We start from the raw sequence: 17825 nt of genomic DNA on the forward strand, positions 1-17825 counted from the left end.
CGGTGGGGCTCGCGGGGTGAACATGGCACGATAGCCGGCAGTGCTGAGTCGAGCAGTCTTCGGGTTATGAGACATCTATAGATTTAAAGTGAGATGAAATTAGAATCAACAATTTTAAATAATAGATTAAGGTATAAAAAGCATAAACGTTTTAATAAAATAACAAGGATAAGTCAGTAAGCAAGAAACCAGAGGAACAAAGATGCTAAAACGACCATTTTCTAACTAGGCTTGTGTCCTACAGTCAACACGACTTTGATACCAATTTGTCGCACCCAATTTTAAGGATAAAATTGAATGCACAAAACTCATGTGTGCCCAGGAATCAATCACACACACAAGCTGACAAATTACATATAGTATCATCACGGTGTCATCATACATCAGAGTTATAGTAAAACTTAGTCTTATACATCACAGCGGAATAGTAAAAAGATAATAAACTCTCATGGCCATCATCACAGGGAAGGTCAACTGGTTGACCACAAGCCTAATAATCCTCCGGCAAATCCTCATACCCGTTGTCACCTGTTACCCATCCGGGATTTTTATCCAAGTAAAGAAAATAAACAAGTGTAAGTATATTCCGTACTTAGCAAGCTAACATGGGATTATGAAGCTCAAGTAAGATAGACTCTGGTTTGCTGCAGTTAGCATTTTTAATAGGTCAAACTTTTATTCTCAAGTATTATCAAGTTATGCTTAAGCTCCCATTTAATTCCCATAAGAACATATATCAAGGTCAGGTTTACCATATTTCATCATAGAACAACTTAAACGATCATCATCAAGTAACCAGTTATTCTGTGAGTTTTCTGGGCCGCTCATAACCGTGAGCACGGCTGTTATAACAGTTTGTTACCCTCTGCAGAGGTGGTGCACATTCACCGCGAGTCGTGATCCCCATATGCCCGGGTTAATTACTCCCATGTCACTACCAAGGTGAGCGGGCAGGGTACACTATGAAACCATTTCATAGGTTTCCCTAACAAGTTAGGGCCGCTAGGTTTCCTTGGCAGGCAGATGTAGGGACCCCCCTTTCCTATGGCACAAATCCATCGCGGCTATACTCATAGGAACAGAGGCAGCCCTATACCCAAAGTGGCAAGCCCCATTTGCGCCAAAAAGGTAACCTCTAACCAGGTAGGAAAGGTCCTATTACTGAGCTAAAGTCAGAGCCATATGACTCTCCCGGTTGCACTGTCAGTCCCAGCTTTTGCCGACAGATAAGTCCTTATGGAGGGCCGGGAGCAACATGAACAAAGGTCATTTGCACTTTTGCCCTATGGAACAGTTGTTATAATTCATGTTACTCACTTTGTTCCATAGTATCATTCATCAACATGTATGTCAAGTTCAGTTAGAGCACTAGCAATCTACCCATATGCATTTAACCCATAGGAGACAAGGAACAGGATAACAATCACTAGGATGTCCTTACGGGTATCAAAATTAGACACATGCAAATGAGTAATTGCTTAAAGTGAAATAGGACATCAAGGAAGGCCCATGTTATACTTGCCTTGGTTCACAAACTTGTGCTGGTCCTGCTGGTCGTCGAAGAGTTCTTGGTCTCCAACGTTTTCCTCACCGTCTGAACGCGACCAACACGGCAACATACAACATTCCAAAAGCATTCATGCAAAGCAAACATTCCTATCATTAGAATAGTACACCAACAATATTGAAATCAAGATAAAATGTTTGTAAAACTAATCTACGCTTCGCTACGATCACATCAACGCGAAGTTCACAAAAAACGGAGCTAAAATGCGATAGTTATGATTAAAACGGGTTTTCCTATAGCCCTATATTTAATTAAATCTAATCATGAAATTAAAAAGTTCCAATCTTGACTAACAGTAGCTCCAACATGTAGCTTATGAAATTACGAAGCTAACGCGATTTGAATGGATCAATTCGGAGTTAAAACGACAATTCTATAAGCGAAACAGTTCGAATGGCATTTCTGTAAATACTGAAAGCGTACTTTTGACTTAAACAGTGAAGTTTACGCTTTCCAAACGGGATTGCACATTCGGGGAATTACGCCTTGGACTGCGGGTTCTATTTTCTGAAAACCGAGGGGCTCTTTAGCATAATCACCCGCGAAGGGGTATCTTCTAACGTGAGCCGTCGGATTTGAAATGAACGGCCAGAAATCGATCCGGGGGGAGAGAAAAAGAGATGGCCGGCCGAAACAGTGTTTCCAGCGGCAACCACCATGGCCGAGGGCCGAGAACACGCCGGCGAGCGCGGTTAGGGGGGGCTAGGGTTCGCCAAATGGGAAACCGAGGGCACCCGAGAGCTCGGGGGGAGAAGGGGGTCGCGGCTATGCCGTTTTGGCAGCCGGGAACGGCGGCAATCGCGGTGGCCGCCATGGCCGGCGACCATGGCCCGCGGAGCTTACGGCCAAGGCGCGGGAAGCCAACAAAACGAGAAAAGAAGAGCATGGGAGGAGAGGGGAGAGTACGGCGAGTCTCACCGCGGTGAAAACCGGAGTGGAGGTGGCTCGGTGACGGAGTTTCGCGCGGAGGCGGACGGCGGAGCTCGGAGATCCCGGCAGCGGCGGTTGCGGGTTCCTCGGTGCTTGGCGAGCGAGCAAACGAGAGCGGGGAGGGCAGCCGGGTGCGCGCGGGGGTCCGGCTCCCTTTAAAACAAGGCCGAGGAGCGGGCGACGCTCCCACGTCGCGAGGAGCGGGTGTGGAGCAGTTGCGGCCTCGCGACATGGCCGGGCGGTTCCGAGGGCGCGGGGCAGAGGTGGGGGACGCGCTGACGGGTGGGGTCGGGCTGTCAGCGGCTGGGCGCGGGAAACAGGCGCGCGGTGCTGGGCCAGCGGTTGCTTGGCCGAGCTGGGCTAGAGCACGGGCGGTGCCTGGCGCGGGCGTAGGCGCGGCTGGGCTGCGGCTGCTGGGCTGGCGACGCCGAGGCGCGCGGCTGCTGGACCGAGAGCGGCGGCTGGGCTGGGCTGAGCGGCTGGCGGGCCGAGTGGGGAAGAGGGAGAGGAGAGTGAGCGGGCCGCGAAAGAACGGGCCTGCAGGCCGAAACCGAGGAAGGGAGGAGATATTCATTTTCCTTTTTATTTTCCAACAAATTTTCCCAAAAGCATTTTCAAATTATTTTTGAACTCATTTGAACACTAATTTAAGAACAATCATCACATGAATAAATAATGCAGCAGCATGTATGCATTCAAAAGTTTCAAATCTTATAATTGATTTTAATTCGCCAAAAATTATTAATTTCCTATAATTGAATGCACACTTAATAACATAATAAATCAAATTTACTTATTTAAAAGAATGAAAAAGTTTGGGTGTTACAATTTCCCCCTTGGTGAGCTTCGCCGTCCTCCCCTCTATCTCCCCGTGCATCTCACTTCTCGTTTTCTTGGCTTCCCGAGCCTTGGCCGCGAGCTCCACGAGCCATGGTCGCCGGCCATGGCGGCCACCGCGCTAGCCCCCGTTTCCGGCCGCCGAAACAGCATGGCCGCGACCCCCTTCTCCCCCCGAGCACACGGGTGCCCTCGGACGTCCGTTTGGTGAACCCTAGCCCCTAATCCGCGCGCAACCGAGTCCTTCACGCCGCCGGCCATGGCACCTGGGCGCCAGTGACCCTGTTCCGGTCAGCCCCCCCCCCTTTTCTCCCTCCTTGGTCTAATCTCAACCGTCCATCGCGAGATCAACGGCCACCAGTGAAAGATACCCCTTCGCGTGGCTGTTTTTCAAAAGAGTCCCTGGACTTTTCTAAGTACTAACCCGCAGCCCAAAACGTATTTCCCCGAATGCGCAATCCCATTTGGAAAGCGTAAACTCCACGGCTTAAGTCAAAAATACGTTTTCAGTATTTACAGAAATGCCATTTGAACTGTTTCGCTTATAAAATTGTCGTTTTAGCTCCGAATTGATCCATTCAAATCGCGTTAGCTTCGTAATTTCATAAGCTACATGTTGGAGCTACTGTTAGTCAAGTTTGGAACTTTTTAATTTCATGATTAGATTTAATTAAATATATGGCTATAGGAAAACCCGTTTAAATCATAACTTTCGCATTTTAGCTCCGTTTTTCGTGAACTTCGCGTTGACGTGATCGTAGCGAGACGTAGATTAGTTTTACAAACATTTTATCTTGATTTCAATACTGTTGGTGTACTGTTCTAATGATAGGAATGTTTGCTTTGCATGAATGCTTTTGGAATGTTGTATGTTGCCGTGTTGGTCGCGTTCAGACGGTGAGGAAAACGTGGGAGACCAAGAACTCTTCGACGACCAGCAGGACCAGCACGAGTTTGTGAACCAAGGCAAGTATAACATGTGCCTTCCTTGATGTCCTATTTCACTTTAATCAATTACTCATTTGCATGTGTCTAATTTTGATACCCGTAAGGACATCCTAGTGATTGTTATCCTGTTCCTTGTCTCCTATGGGTTAAATGCATATGGGTAGATTGCTAGTGCTCTAACTGTACTTGATATACATGTTGATGAATGATACTATGGAACAAAGTGAGTAACATGATTTATAACAACTGTTTCATAGGGCGAAAGTGCAAATGACCTTTGTTCATATTGCTCCCGGCCCTCCATAAGGACTTATCTGTCGGCAAAAGCTGGGACTGACAGTGCAACCGGGAGAGTCATATGGCTCTGACTTTAGCTCAGTAATAGGATCTTTCCTAACTAGTTAGAGGTTACCTTTTTGGCGCAAATGGGGCTTGCCACTTTGGGTATAGGGCTGCCTCTGTTCCTATGAGTATAGCCGCGATGGATTTGTGCCATAGGAAAGGGGGGTCCCTACATCTGCCTACTAAGGAAACCTAGCGGCCCTAACTTGTTAGGGAAACCTATGAAATGGCTTCATAGTGTACCCTGCCCGCTCACCTTGGTAGTGACATGGGAGTAATTAACCCGGGCATATGGGGATCACGACTCGCGGTGAATGTGCACCACCTCTGCAGAGGGTAACAAACTGTTATAACAGCCGTGCTCACGGTTACGAGTGGCCCGGAAAACTCACAGAATAACTGGTTAATTGCTGATGATCATTTAAAGTTGTTTAATGATGATATATGGTACACCTGACCCCGATATTTGTTCTTATGGGAATTAAATGGGAGCTTAAGCAAAACTTGATAATACTTGAGAATAAAAGCTTGACCTATTAAAAATGCTAACTGCAGTAAACCAGAGTCTATCCTTTTTGAGCTTCATAACCCCATGTTAGCTTGCTACGTACGGAATGTACTTACACTTGTTTATTTTCTTTACTTGGATAAAAAAATCCCGGATAGGTAACAGATGACAACGGGTATGAGGATTTTCCGGAGGATTATTAGGCTTGTGGTCAACCAGTTGACCATCCCTGTGATGACGGCCACGAGAGTTTTATTATCTTTTTATTATTCCGCTGTGATGTAAAAGACTAAGTTTTATTATAACTCTGATGTATGAGACACCGTGATGATACTATATGTAATTTGTCAGCTTGTGTGTGTGATTGATTCCTGGGCACACATGAGTTTTGTGCATTCAATTTTATCCTTAAAATTGGGTGTGACAGTTCTCAGTATTCATTTATTTCAAACATTAGCGTAAACTTTGGTCATTCCTGTTGAAGCCCATATCATATGACTCCATGAACCTAGTTTTGATTTTCAAATTACAATCTTATCGATGGCCATAGATTGTTAGTGGACGGGTTTCTGATTAATGGAGGCCACCTAGCCACCGGAAGAAGCACCCGGGCCTCTGGAACCGGAGACACGGACAGCTTCAGCACCCGGATGGTCTGGTCGGTCGTCGCCAGCACCAGAATCTCGCCGGCGCTGCCGTTGTTGTTGTTGATGCAGGCGACCTCGAACCCTTTGCGGAAGCAGCCAGTGCCGGTGCCGAACGGGTACGGTATGTCTACGCCTCCGCAGTTCTGCTGGCAGCCCGGCATCACGGACATGCTGTTGTCGGCGGTGGCTGCCGATGCTGCAAGAACGAGCAGCACAGGAACCATGAGCGGTGACATTGTTTTTGACACCGCTTGCAGGAGGCTTAGCTTCGTGATCAGTGGATTTGCTAGTTTCATTGTATCCACCGAGCGAGGTTAATTACCAAGCTATGGTGTTTATATAGATGAACGGGGTTGTGGGTACCACTAAGAAATGAACTTCATTGCCAGGACCTATCACTACTGGAAGCAGGGCCTTTGCCGAGTGCAAATGGCTCTTTACCTAGTGTAAAAACACTCGGCAAAGCCGCGGTCTCCAGTAGTGATGATTTGGCAACAAAATATAATATAACTAGTGAACTACCCCGCGCGTGGCTGCGGGAATTGCGTATTAGTGGATTGCGTGTTATGATAACATGGACAATAAAATGCTTATGTGTCTTGCTGACATGGACATTACAGTTGCATGCGCTAGTAGATTTTAATTGTATGTGACAGTGTATTGTCTAGTTGGACAACTTGCATGTTGAGATGAATAGCTAGTGGGGTTTTGCTTAGTGGATGTTAATTATATGTGATAGTGCGTTGCCTAGTTGGATAGTTTGCATGTTGAGAGAAATAGATAGTAGGGTTTTGCTTTATAAGAGTATAAGATGCTCCCTCACTTTCAAAATAGTAGGTGTATTTTTGTTTCATTGGGTCAAGACTTTGTCTAATAATTACTCTATTAATACTATCCATCAACCTTTGCAATTGAACGGCCTAGAATCTTAGGTTCTAAAACAATAGCCATACTAGATACTGTATAGTCTCTGTTCAGCTGTGATACCCTCAGCCTCTCGGTCAGCCTGAGTGCTTTGTGGTAACGCTATCCAGAATTCTGGGTAAATTCAATTTAGATGGATCATCCACTAACCCTATATTACACTAATCTATTAGTTATTGATCTATATGCATTTTCATCCATATCTAATTTTTTTGCTTTGCAGAACACATTTATGTATCTACATTATACATTTAGTTAAAACCTTTGCTTGAACTATGATGACTTTATTGTAGGTATGTTCTCACAAAATGAATCTAAATTTTGTTTTTCAAATCTTAAAAACCACAACATAGCCAAAGGCTATTATTATCAATGGTATGGTGATTATACTCTACCGATTTGATGGTCAAATGTCTGAAATTTTTGTGAGACCTTTAGGATTTATCTCTCTTGTTTCTAGCTGGTTTGGTGAGTAATAACAAGGAGGCTCTTTTCATGAATTTTTCTTTTTGTATTTCAACTTTTGATCTTCTTTGCTGCTATTTGTTTTATCCACATGTAAACTAGCATAAGCTTCTTGTTTGTTTTAACCAATTCTTTTAATCTTATAAAAAGAATATTTTAAGGCGTAGACGAGCCTCTTTGTTCTTACAATGGCATAAATGGTTGATTTAGGAATCAACATGAAACATTCAAGATGTTGAATTGTTTATATCTATGGGTTTTAGTATTGTTTATTAAATATATATAATGCTCAAAATTGAATTACTAATATTCGTATCATACAATGTTTCAATGAAAAATGTTTAAACTTTTAAGATAACGACTTACAATATTAGTTATCATGTCTTAGTGTCACTCTATATGTTAAGGGATACTTTTCAACTTTTGATAAATTATTAAAATAAATATTTATCTTAATTTGTATGGGTTTCCTTGCATAGTGGAACATAAATGATATAAGTTTACATTCAAGAAATATATATATATATATATATATATATATATATATATATATATATTATATTGTACCTAAGGATATTGAATTGTTTTTCATAATAGCTTATATTAGCATTTTGATGTAGATTTGAGAGTTTTTGTTTACCTTTTATAATGGCTAAGGTGGATATTTTAGATTCAAATGAATAGGTATTACTTTGTATCAACTATCATAATGATATGTATAGATAATTTGAATGCAAGCTGAGGGGCCAGTTTGCATTATCTCTCATATTGGTCCTAGTGAATAATTAATGCAAAATTATAGAATTATTTAAATTTATCTCCTGTAGTTGCATGGTTTCATAATTTAATTACAAATTTAGGGTTATTTGGAACTATATTTCATTATGGTAGAGATGGATAATTTAGGTACAAATTTATGTGGTTATTTTGAAATATCTTTTGTAATGGCAGAGTGATGGGTAATTTAGTTGCAAAATTAGGGAGTTATTTTATGTATTTTTCGAGTGCCAGTGGTGGGTAATTTTTATTTAATAATATTGGACAGATCCAATGGTTATCATTGGCAATGCTGATTAGAACCTACCAAATTAATGGTTAGATGTTTCGAAAAATTATGAAAATTTTCTAGAATTTACCCTTTTTCTAGTGCCTCCAGTGAAAATTAAAGTGGTGGCTCCGTTGAGGCCTCCAATTAGTAATGTTAAATTTATGTAGTTATTTCCAAAAAAACTTTATTGGCGGAGGTGTGTAATTTAGATGTAAAATTGGGGGGGGGGGTAGTTTATGTAATTTTCATAATGGTGGAGGTGGGTAGCTATTTTTTAAAAAATAGAATAGACCCAACTCTTATTATTGGGGCTGATGATTAGAATCTACCAAATTAAAGGCCAGATGTTTCGGCTTATTTTAAGAATTTTATAGGATTTATCTTTTTCTAGTGCATCTGGTGAGAATTAATGTGGAGGCTCTATTGACGCTTCCAACTAGTAATATTAAATTTATGTTGTTCTTTTGAAATATTTTTTAATGTCATAGGTGGATAATTTAGTTGTAAAATTAAGGGGTTAGTCTATATAATTTTCATAATGGTACAGGTGGGTAGTTTTTTGAAAAATGGAATAGATCCAATGGTTATTATGGGCGCTGCTGATTATAACCTACCAAATTATAGGCCAGATGTTTCTAATTATTGTGGAAGTTTTATAAGATTTATCTTTCTCTAACACATCTAATGAGAATTATACGAAGGCTAAGGCTTTCGATTATTAATAGTAAGATAAGTTGCTATTTATATGGTACAAAATCATGGTCATGTGTATGCATGTATGTATGTACCCATCTATTTCAAACAATATGGATTTTCACGATTTTTTTAATGGATTAGTTGCATTTCTATGTCTTGACAGTTTTCTCAAGAAGTCAAGATGGAAACATGTTCAAGTTCAATAGAGTAAACATAATATACTAAGCAACGATAGAATTTTCAATTAACGAAAATGGAACGTGATAAGGATGAAGTGCAAAGAGAAATGATGTAATATAAAAAGGAGTTTCTGTAAAGGAACCTAGTAAACTTATGGCGAATTGTGTGCTCACCTAACAGTGCCAAAGCAGTCGTAGGAATTAAGGGACCACATTGCTTTCCTCTTCGGCCGAATTTGCATTGACATTTATAGCCTCCATCTGTGTCAATGCATTTGCTGCCACTTGGACAAGGATATGATTCTGGATGTAGGCACTCGTTGATATCTGCATATAATTGTGAACATTCAAATAGTCATAAAAGAGCGTTGTTTGTCAAGAATTTGATACTTTGATCACCACGCTGCCATGTACAAGGTACATGCAAAATATTTGATGAAAGTTGTAAAATTTTGGAACTCTGTTTCGTGCTACGAAACCACGAAGCGACCTTCTTAGAACTGGGAAGTGAGAACTCAAAACAATCAACAACACAGTTCGAAACCTCATAAACTGATTCCTCCTTTTTTAAGAAATAGGTTGAAGCAATCGTTGCTATTTTCTCACGTTTCCTGACAATACGAGTGTTATCACAATTTCTAGTCACCTTGCAATGAATGGGAGGTGGAGAACGGAATCTGTATCTGACCATATAAATTTTTCCCTTGGAATAATTCCATCGTCATCTAGTTATTTGGACATTAACATGAGGCCAGCTATTTCTCTTGTTATCAACTAGTCCGTCAACCTGTGCTCAAGCATGGCCTAGAATTTTAAAAAATAATTTGTCCATAAACTAGTCCATCAACTTGTCAAGCATTAATTACCGTTCGATATTCCTAATTACAAAAATTACTTGTATTAACATGTTTTTTATTTTGTTGATTTTCTAACACAATAGAGACGCAAAAGGTACTATGTAGTCTCTATCCAGATGTGATAACTATATCAGTTACCGACCTCTATTTTGTTCATCCGTTCTCAGTATTCATTTATTTCAAACATTAGCGTAAACTTGGTCATTCCTGTTGAATCCCATATCATATGACTCCATGAACCTAGTTTTGATTTTCAAATTACAATCTTATCGATGGCCATAGATTGTTAGTGGACGGGTTTTTCGGATTAATGGAGGCTACCTAGCGACCACATCCGTGAAAAGTCAACAGACCTCTAGGAAACTGCATGCCTCTTAAAATCATGTGCGGAGGTGGGCGTCTTAAGATGACCGCCTCTGAAACCATGCATCGATTAACGGAGACAGGGTACACATCGATATATTAATCACTAGTCGTAGCTTCAAACCCACGTCAAATACTATATATATTTGAAGTCTATAGGATGCATGGAGGAAGATTACTTACTCGTGCATCCACCAACGATGTAGGGGTTACCCTCGTAGCCTTTGGTACAATTGCAGAAGTACCCCGGGCCATTGGTTGAGTCGACGCACTCGCTGCGGCTGCTGCGGCAGGCGTACTCATGATCAGTCTTGTTGGGTGCCTGAGCGCAGGAGACGGCAGCCGTCGAGCCGTTGTCGCGGATGGCCCAGTCGAGACGCAGCGGCATGGTCCAGTCCACATGCAGAGGCATGGTCTGGTTGTTGGGTATGTGTGTGGATAGAAGGTCGGATACCTTGAAGGTGTAGTTACCCTTCTCTACGATGAAGGCGTAGTCGCAGGGACAGAAATCCTGGTTGGCGTGCGACCAGCCAGGCATGCTCATGCTGGTGTCCGTGATGCCTGGCGGGATGTCGACGTGGCAGCAGCCGAGGCCCGCGCAGGCACCGTCACGCGGGTCCGTCGCGTCATTGGTGACGGTTATGCATCCCGTGAAGTATTTGTAGCGGAAGCGGCTGTTGTGCACCCTCACGCCATTGGTGTAGGCATAGGTGTTGCAGCCGAGGACGAAGAGCTCATTCTGTGTGTTGGAGATGCGATAGACGCCTTCTCTGTTGAAGTCGACATCGCCGGAGTAGCTGCCGGTGACGTCTCCGGTGGTGTTGAAGCACTGCCATGCCACCGGAAGAAGCACCCGGGCCTCTGGAACCGGAGACACGGACAGCTGCAGCACCCGGATGGTCTGGTCGGTCGTCGCCAGCACCAGAATCTCACCGGCGCTGCCGTTGTTGTTGTTGATGCAGGCGACCTCGAATCCTTTGCGGAAGCAGCCAGTGCCGGTGCCGAACGGGTACGGTATGTCTACGCCTCCGCAGCTCTGCTGGCAGCCCGGCATCACGGACATGCTGTTGTCGGCGGTGGCTGCCGTTGCTGCAAGAACGAGCAGCACAGGAACCATGAGCGGTGACATTGTTTTTGACACCGCTTGCAGGAGGCTTAGCTTCGTGATCAGTGGATTTGCTAGTTTCATTGTATCCACCGAGCGAGGTTGATTACCAAGCTATGGGGTTTATATAGAAGAACGGGGTTGTGGGTACCACAAAGAAATCAACTGCATTGCCAGGACCTATATACGTCATGTTTCGTACATCTTATATATAATTGCTTACGATCGAAATATGCTAAATCAATCATCATGTATTTTTTCACCCTTCTCTATCCACACTTCTCCCCACAGCTTCCATTTGTACTAAGGGCACCCGCAACAGTAAGAGTCAGCTACTATCTCTAAGCCACCTCTCCAATATTGTTAGCTTTTAGCAACGGTTCATAGTATGATTAGGCCCACATGACACTCACATGTTCTTTGAATGTGTGTATGAGCCTAACTCTTGATCAAGAGCTAGCTTTTATCTCTCTTCTATTAAATATAAAAAAATGCTCAAAGGTAGCTTATGAGTCACCCATTGCGGGTACCCTAAAAAACGTATCAGATGGGTCAATTCAGTTCATTTTGATAGCGCTTTTATTTCATTTGAGGAACTTCTTAGGGAAGCGCTTGTCTCTACCAAACAGGTCCATATATTGTTAGCCTAAAACCAAACAGTCCATGTAAACTAAACTGGACATAACGGTATTATAGGAACCCATTGGTAGCCAAAAACAGGAATTCAATCCTTGTAAAGAAACTATATAGGAATAAATCGGAATTATTAGCTCCCTGTAAATTTCCAGGATTTGCACGCATTGGCGCAGCGTCAGTGGGCGAGGGACATTACCGGTGCGCCGACTGCCCCAGTCCTCTGCGAATACGTCGATCTCTGGGAGAAGCTTGAGGGGATTCATCTGAGACCCCTAGACTCCGATCGCCTTGTCTGGAAGTGGACGGCTAATGGAGAATGCACTGCATCTTCGGCACACAGGGCTTTCTTTCGAGGGATGACAACTTTGGCTGGCGCTAAGCAACTTTGGAAGGCTGCAGTACCGCCCAAGGTCAAGTTCTTTTTCTGGCAGGCTCTACATGGTCGCCTGTGGACAGCCGAACGACGAAAACGGCATGGTCACCAGCAAGACGAGGCGTGCCGCGCGTGCGTGCTCTGCGACCAACTCGATGAGACCACCGACCACTTGCTTGCATCCTGCGTGTTCACCAGGGAGGTATGGCACAGCCAGCTGAGGAGGGTGGGAAGGCAGCAACTTGTGCCCCTCGGCGATTCCTGCTTGTCGGACTGGTGGCTGCACACGAGAGCATCCATTCCGAAGGAGTTCAGGCGGAGTTTTGACTCGCTGGTGCTGCTCGTTTCGTGGAACGTCTGGAAGGAACAAAACCGAAGAACGTTCGAGAACTAGTCTACGTAGCCAATGCATCTGTGCGCACTGATTCTGGAGGAGGCGGACGCATGGATCGCCGCGGGCTTTCGGAGCCTCGCGTCGCTGATCGTCTTAGCTAACTAGCAGCACGGGCCTCTACTTTCTTTAGTCGCTAAGTTAATTCCCCAGGTAGTACGCCTGTCCAGCGCCACCGTCCGAGCCGGTGCCTTGTGTATGTGTGTCCTCCGCTTTTCTGCCACCGGCAGCTCGTTGTCTGGCGGAAGCGGGCGTCATTTGTATCCCACTTCTTCTTAACGAAGCACGTGTCTAAGCACGCTTTCGAAAAAAAGAACGCATATTTTTCGCGAACACATTCGTGTATTTCATTAAGAGCCAGGGGAACACATTGGCTTGGGTTCTAGGCTCTGTTACAATGCACCGAGGAACTTAAGAACCACCTAGTTTACTCTTGCTAGCTACTAGAAGCAAGGTCAATGGAGTTCTTCGTGTGTTTTAAAGAGGCGTGAAGGCAGATTTTATCCACATTACCTAAGAAAATGAAGCCTGGTCAGTCGAACACGATTGCACGAGCAGTCAGTTTCTGAATGGGGACTGACGAGGTCTCCCGATTGAAAGCAACAAATCCATACCATTGGTCGCTGCTCCAACAGTACGCTGATGGAGTATTCAGCACTGATATTAATTCGACAGCTGCCTGTCATGGGTCTTGCTACAGAGCGGTGAAGAAAGATATTAATTCGCCGTGCGACTGTGTCGAGTGCCAGACACGACAGCTCCGATCCGTACGTGAAACCACTCATCGAGTCGGGGGTGTTCACATGTTTATTTTCGTATCATCTCGATGCAATGGAGTCTGAGTTAATAAAACCTTACTCTTCACGGTTAAATTGGGCAGGCTCACCCAAATTATAAGCACCGGACCGTTCTGTGCTTACAACCTGTGCTGCACCGGACTGTCAATGCGTTGTTTGTGTCTAAAGCCAAAATCAAGGACTGAATTTCTATGTTTCTTTCAGGTCATGTCTTCGTGTTGTATTTGGGCATTACACCTAGGATAGACCTTTCGCCGTATAAATGTAAATGGCCACGACCGATCCAGGTAGCTACTTGATCAATGAATATAATAATTTTCTTTTTGCCTTTACTTTTAATGTCCTTTTACCCTAAGCTCCTCAAAACCCTTATCTGTTGTTGTACAAGTTGTTGGAACCGGTGGTGACCACCGAGTTCACGATCTTCGAGCTGGCTTACAGCCGGCCCGTCTCGTTACCACGAGCCTGCGCTCCCACAGGTCCCAGGTCCACCAGAGCGGCCTTATATGTTGTAGCTCCGGTGGACCTGGGACTTGTGGGAGCGCAGGCTCGTGGTAACGAGCCGGGCCGGCTGTAAGCCAGCTCCAAGATCGAGAACTCGGTGGTCACCGCCGGTTACAACACAAGTTTCTCGACAGAGTATGTGGGAGTTGTAGCTGGCCTTGCCAACTCTACAACACTTAGTATGTCTCCCGGCGGGTCCTTCCCGAAAGGCATTCATAGGTCTTCACTGCGAAAACCAACGCACTGGACAGTCCATGGGCTACCAGCAGACGGTCCAACACTCAAATCTGACATTGCCAGACATCCCATGGGCATGATCGCAATCAAATTAGACTGGCCCACTGAAATTATGAGCACGTGACTGTCTAGTGTGTGCGTACATGTCGAGTCCGAGAAGGACTCAATTTCATATTTGTTTTACATCTGTCCTCGACGCACAGTCCTGTGGTGAAATTTGCGGGTGGTAGCGCCATACTGCATATTATTTGGTGCTTGTAATTTTGCACCCAGGACGGTTTCCAATGCATGCATTTCGGCGATCTGTTATCTTCTAAACTATGTGCAGCCTCGGTCGATCTAGATCCTACTACAGTGTGTTGGCCAGATTTAGCGTCAATAAAATCGTCATTCATTCCATATTAACTTTTATCATGAAACTAGTACCGTTCTTTCTTCATGTAAATCAACTTCAATAGTGTATGTGTTAAACAACTTATTTACAAATACCAAATGCTAGAAAATTAACCACGGTCAAGGGAAGTCCTCAATATGAACGAACATGTTCTAGGAAGCTAGCTAGGGTGTAATTCGCTAACTTTGTTCATATAACTTGAGTTCAAACAAATAATAAAAATTTCAACGCTAATTATATGAACAAAGTTAGCGAATCACCTGGTTCACCTAATCCTAGATTTCAACCCTATGAATGGACAATTGAACTAGGTGATGCATAAAATTCCACAACTGAGATTGACATACGTACAGGCGTTGTTGGACTAGTGATCTTTTTTAAAGCAACTGCAGTACTGCACACACAATTAGGTACGGTGTGAACGGATGGGGCGAGGAAGGCGCAATGACATACTAAAACGACATGATGAATGACAGGCAGCTGTCGATCCGGTAACTGTTGATGAGAGTACTGTTACATATAGATGGCGCAACTGCACGGCCCAGCCAACGTGCCGGCCCAGCACCGCGCGCCTAACCGCTGCCGCACGCCTGCGCCCCACGCCCAGCCGCTGACTGCCTGGCCCCAGCTGTCGGCGCCTTCTCCTTCCTTCCGCAACTGTCGCGCGAGCCGCAACCGCCGCCCGCTCCTGGCATCGTGGGCACGTCGCCCCGCACCCGATGTAACAACCCAAAAATCCACACACCAAAAATACCAACTATAAAATTTTTTCTCTCAAAACTTCCATGTGATGATGAGTGTCATGTAAAGTAACCCAACCCAGGAGTTGCATTAGAAGTAACCCAACCTAAGTCAACACATAAGCATAGCATGTCATATGTGGATTATGATTATTTAATTTCTATCAAATAGATGTTGCATACATGTTAACTTAAATTGTGATTTGGATTCTCATTGCTTTATGTTATGCTTAACAATTCCATAAAGTTATTATTAAACAAAATTCCCTAAACTCCAATGAACAAGTTACCTCGGATTTAAATTCAAATTTCAAACCAAATTTGAATTCAAACAAATGGAAAAGAAATGAAAAATAGAAAAGGAAGAAGAGAAGAAGGCCTCCCAGCCAGCTGCTCGGCCCAACCTGCACGACCAGCAACTGGCCCAGCCAGCCCCGCCAACGCGCTGCAGCCAGCCAGCCGCTCGGCTCGCGCGGCCTAGCTTGCGGCCCAGCGTCGCCCGCGCATCCGTTAGCCTCGCTTGCGGTCGCTGTCACCGTGGCCCCGCGTGACAGCCGCATGTTGCCCATGCCCGCGCGTCTCCCCATCTCTGCTTGCAGCCGCTGCCTGCTGGACCCCGCACGTCAGCGCTACTGTGCTTCTTCCCCACGCCGCGCTCAAACCACCGCGCGACAGAGCCCCGACAGAAATGGCAGGGTGGGCCAGGGGTCATGCCCGGGGCATGGTCCTGTCTCTCCCTTGCGCCGCGCCCACGCAACCCCGCGCACACCGTTGGATGCTAGCTTGCGCCCCGATCGCCCTTGAATTCCCAACCGCCGATCACCGGGCTCGCCGATCCCCGCTCGGCTATAAGAGCCTCGGCCGAGAGCCCTAGCGCTTGTCCCGTCGCCCGCCGCCACTTGGTGGCCGTCCACAGCACACCGAGCCAAGAGAGAGGAGGGAGAACGGGAGGGAAGGAGAGGAAGAAAGCGTCGAAGCCGTCGCGTGGGAGGGGGTCGTTGGAGCCGAAGATGGTGCCGGCGCTTCGTCACTGACGCGGCTCGGCACGGCACTGCACGGCCACACCGGAGCTGCACGGCCTCGCATCGACACGACACCGCTATCCTCTCTTCCATAGCACCCACGGTGAGCCCTCCTTCCGATCCCTCTGCTTGCCGCCGGACTCTGTCACACCGGCCATGGCGCTCCACACCAGGAGCGTGTAGGCCAAGGCCGTCGCCGGCCGCTGGGAACACCCGCACCCACGCACACGCCGTGACTACCCCGCTGGAGCCCCGTTGATCACCGCGTGCCTCGCCGTCATCCCCATGGCGCCGTGGCCGCCGGGAAATCCCTGCCGGCCACATGGAAACGCCGAAGCCCCGCCTTGAGCCCTGGACACTTCACCGTGCCCCCACGGACTCGCAGTAGCCTATACCCGCTCAAGCCGAGCCACTCGGAAGGCCGCACGCGCGACTTCACCGACGGCAAGCACTGCCGAGCCGCCGCTCGCCGTGGCCAGCACCTTGGAAAGCTCTAGCCGCCACCTTGACCCCTCAGACGCAGTCGCCGTGGCCCGGGGAAGCTTTTCCCCTCCCCAATCGGACACCAGAGCCACCGCAGGGGCTCACCGCGAGCTCGCCGCCGGCAGGAGCACCGCCGCGGTAAGAAACAGGGGAACACCCCCTCACCGGCCACCCGTGCGTAGACTCGGTGCACGAGAGCCGAGCCAAGGCGAAGAGACGGGTGGACTCGGTCCACCGTAGACCAGTCCGTAGTCCATGGACCAGCAGCAATAGGTCCACCGTAGACCGCAGCCGTGGACCACAGCCCAATACGAGCCCACGGCCGTGACGTGGCCGCCTCACAGCATGCCACGTGTTTGGCCCGGCCCAGACCGGCCCAACCCGAAGCCCAACCGGCCAAGTTCGGATCCGACCCGTATTTACCGATGACTGGTCAACGCTGACCGTTGACCTGGCCCCACCTGTCAATGACACAGACACCCTAGACCCACGCGTCATATGCTGACGTCATGATGACGTCACGTGGGACCCACATGTCGGAAGCCAGCACAGCCGAGGTGACGTCATGCTGACGACACGCTAACATCAGCTGATGACGTCAGCAGACCAGGCCCACATGTTAGTGACCGTGACTGTTGACCATTGACCGTTGACTGGCGTTGACCTTGACCGGACCCACCTGTCAGTGACCCAATAGACTTTGGTCCCACCTGTCGGTGTGGACGACGTTGATGACGTCATGTTGACGTCATGCTGACGTCAGCTAGGCCCCACCTGTCAGCTCGGAACCATGATAACAACATCATGCTGATGTCACGCTGACGTCAGCAAG

At 46.3% G+C, this 17825-nt stretch overlaps 1 protein-coding gene and 1 pseudogene across 1 annotated transcript; one reads left to right on the forward strand and one right to left on the reverse strand.

Annotated features, from left to right (window-relative positions):
• Positions 1 to 11533, reverse strand: part of LOC136489576 (wall-associated receptor kinase 2-like) — a 33533-nt pseudogene extending 22000 nt beyond the window's left edge.
• Positions 11534 to 12408: 875 nt separating this feature from the next.
• Positions 12409 to 12819, forward strand: LOC136489577 (uncharacterized). The gene has a single exon (XM_066486168.1). The coding sequence runs from the start codon at positions 12409 to 12411 to the stop codon at positions 12817 to 12819; it is 411 nt and encodes a 136-aa protein (XP_066342265.1).
• The last annotated feature ends 5006 nt before the right edge of the window (positions 12820 to 17825 follow it).

Source organism: Miscanthus floridulus, chromosome 10 (assembly GCF_019320115.1).
Source record: "Miscanthus floridulus cultivar M001 chromosome 10, ASM1932011v1, whole genome shotgun sequence".
Lineage (NCBI taxonomy): Eukaryota > Viridiplantae > Streptophyta > Magnoliopsida > Poales > Poaceae > Miscanthus > Miscanthus floridulus.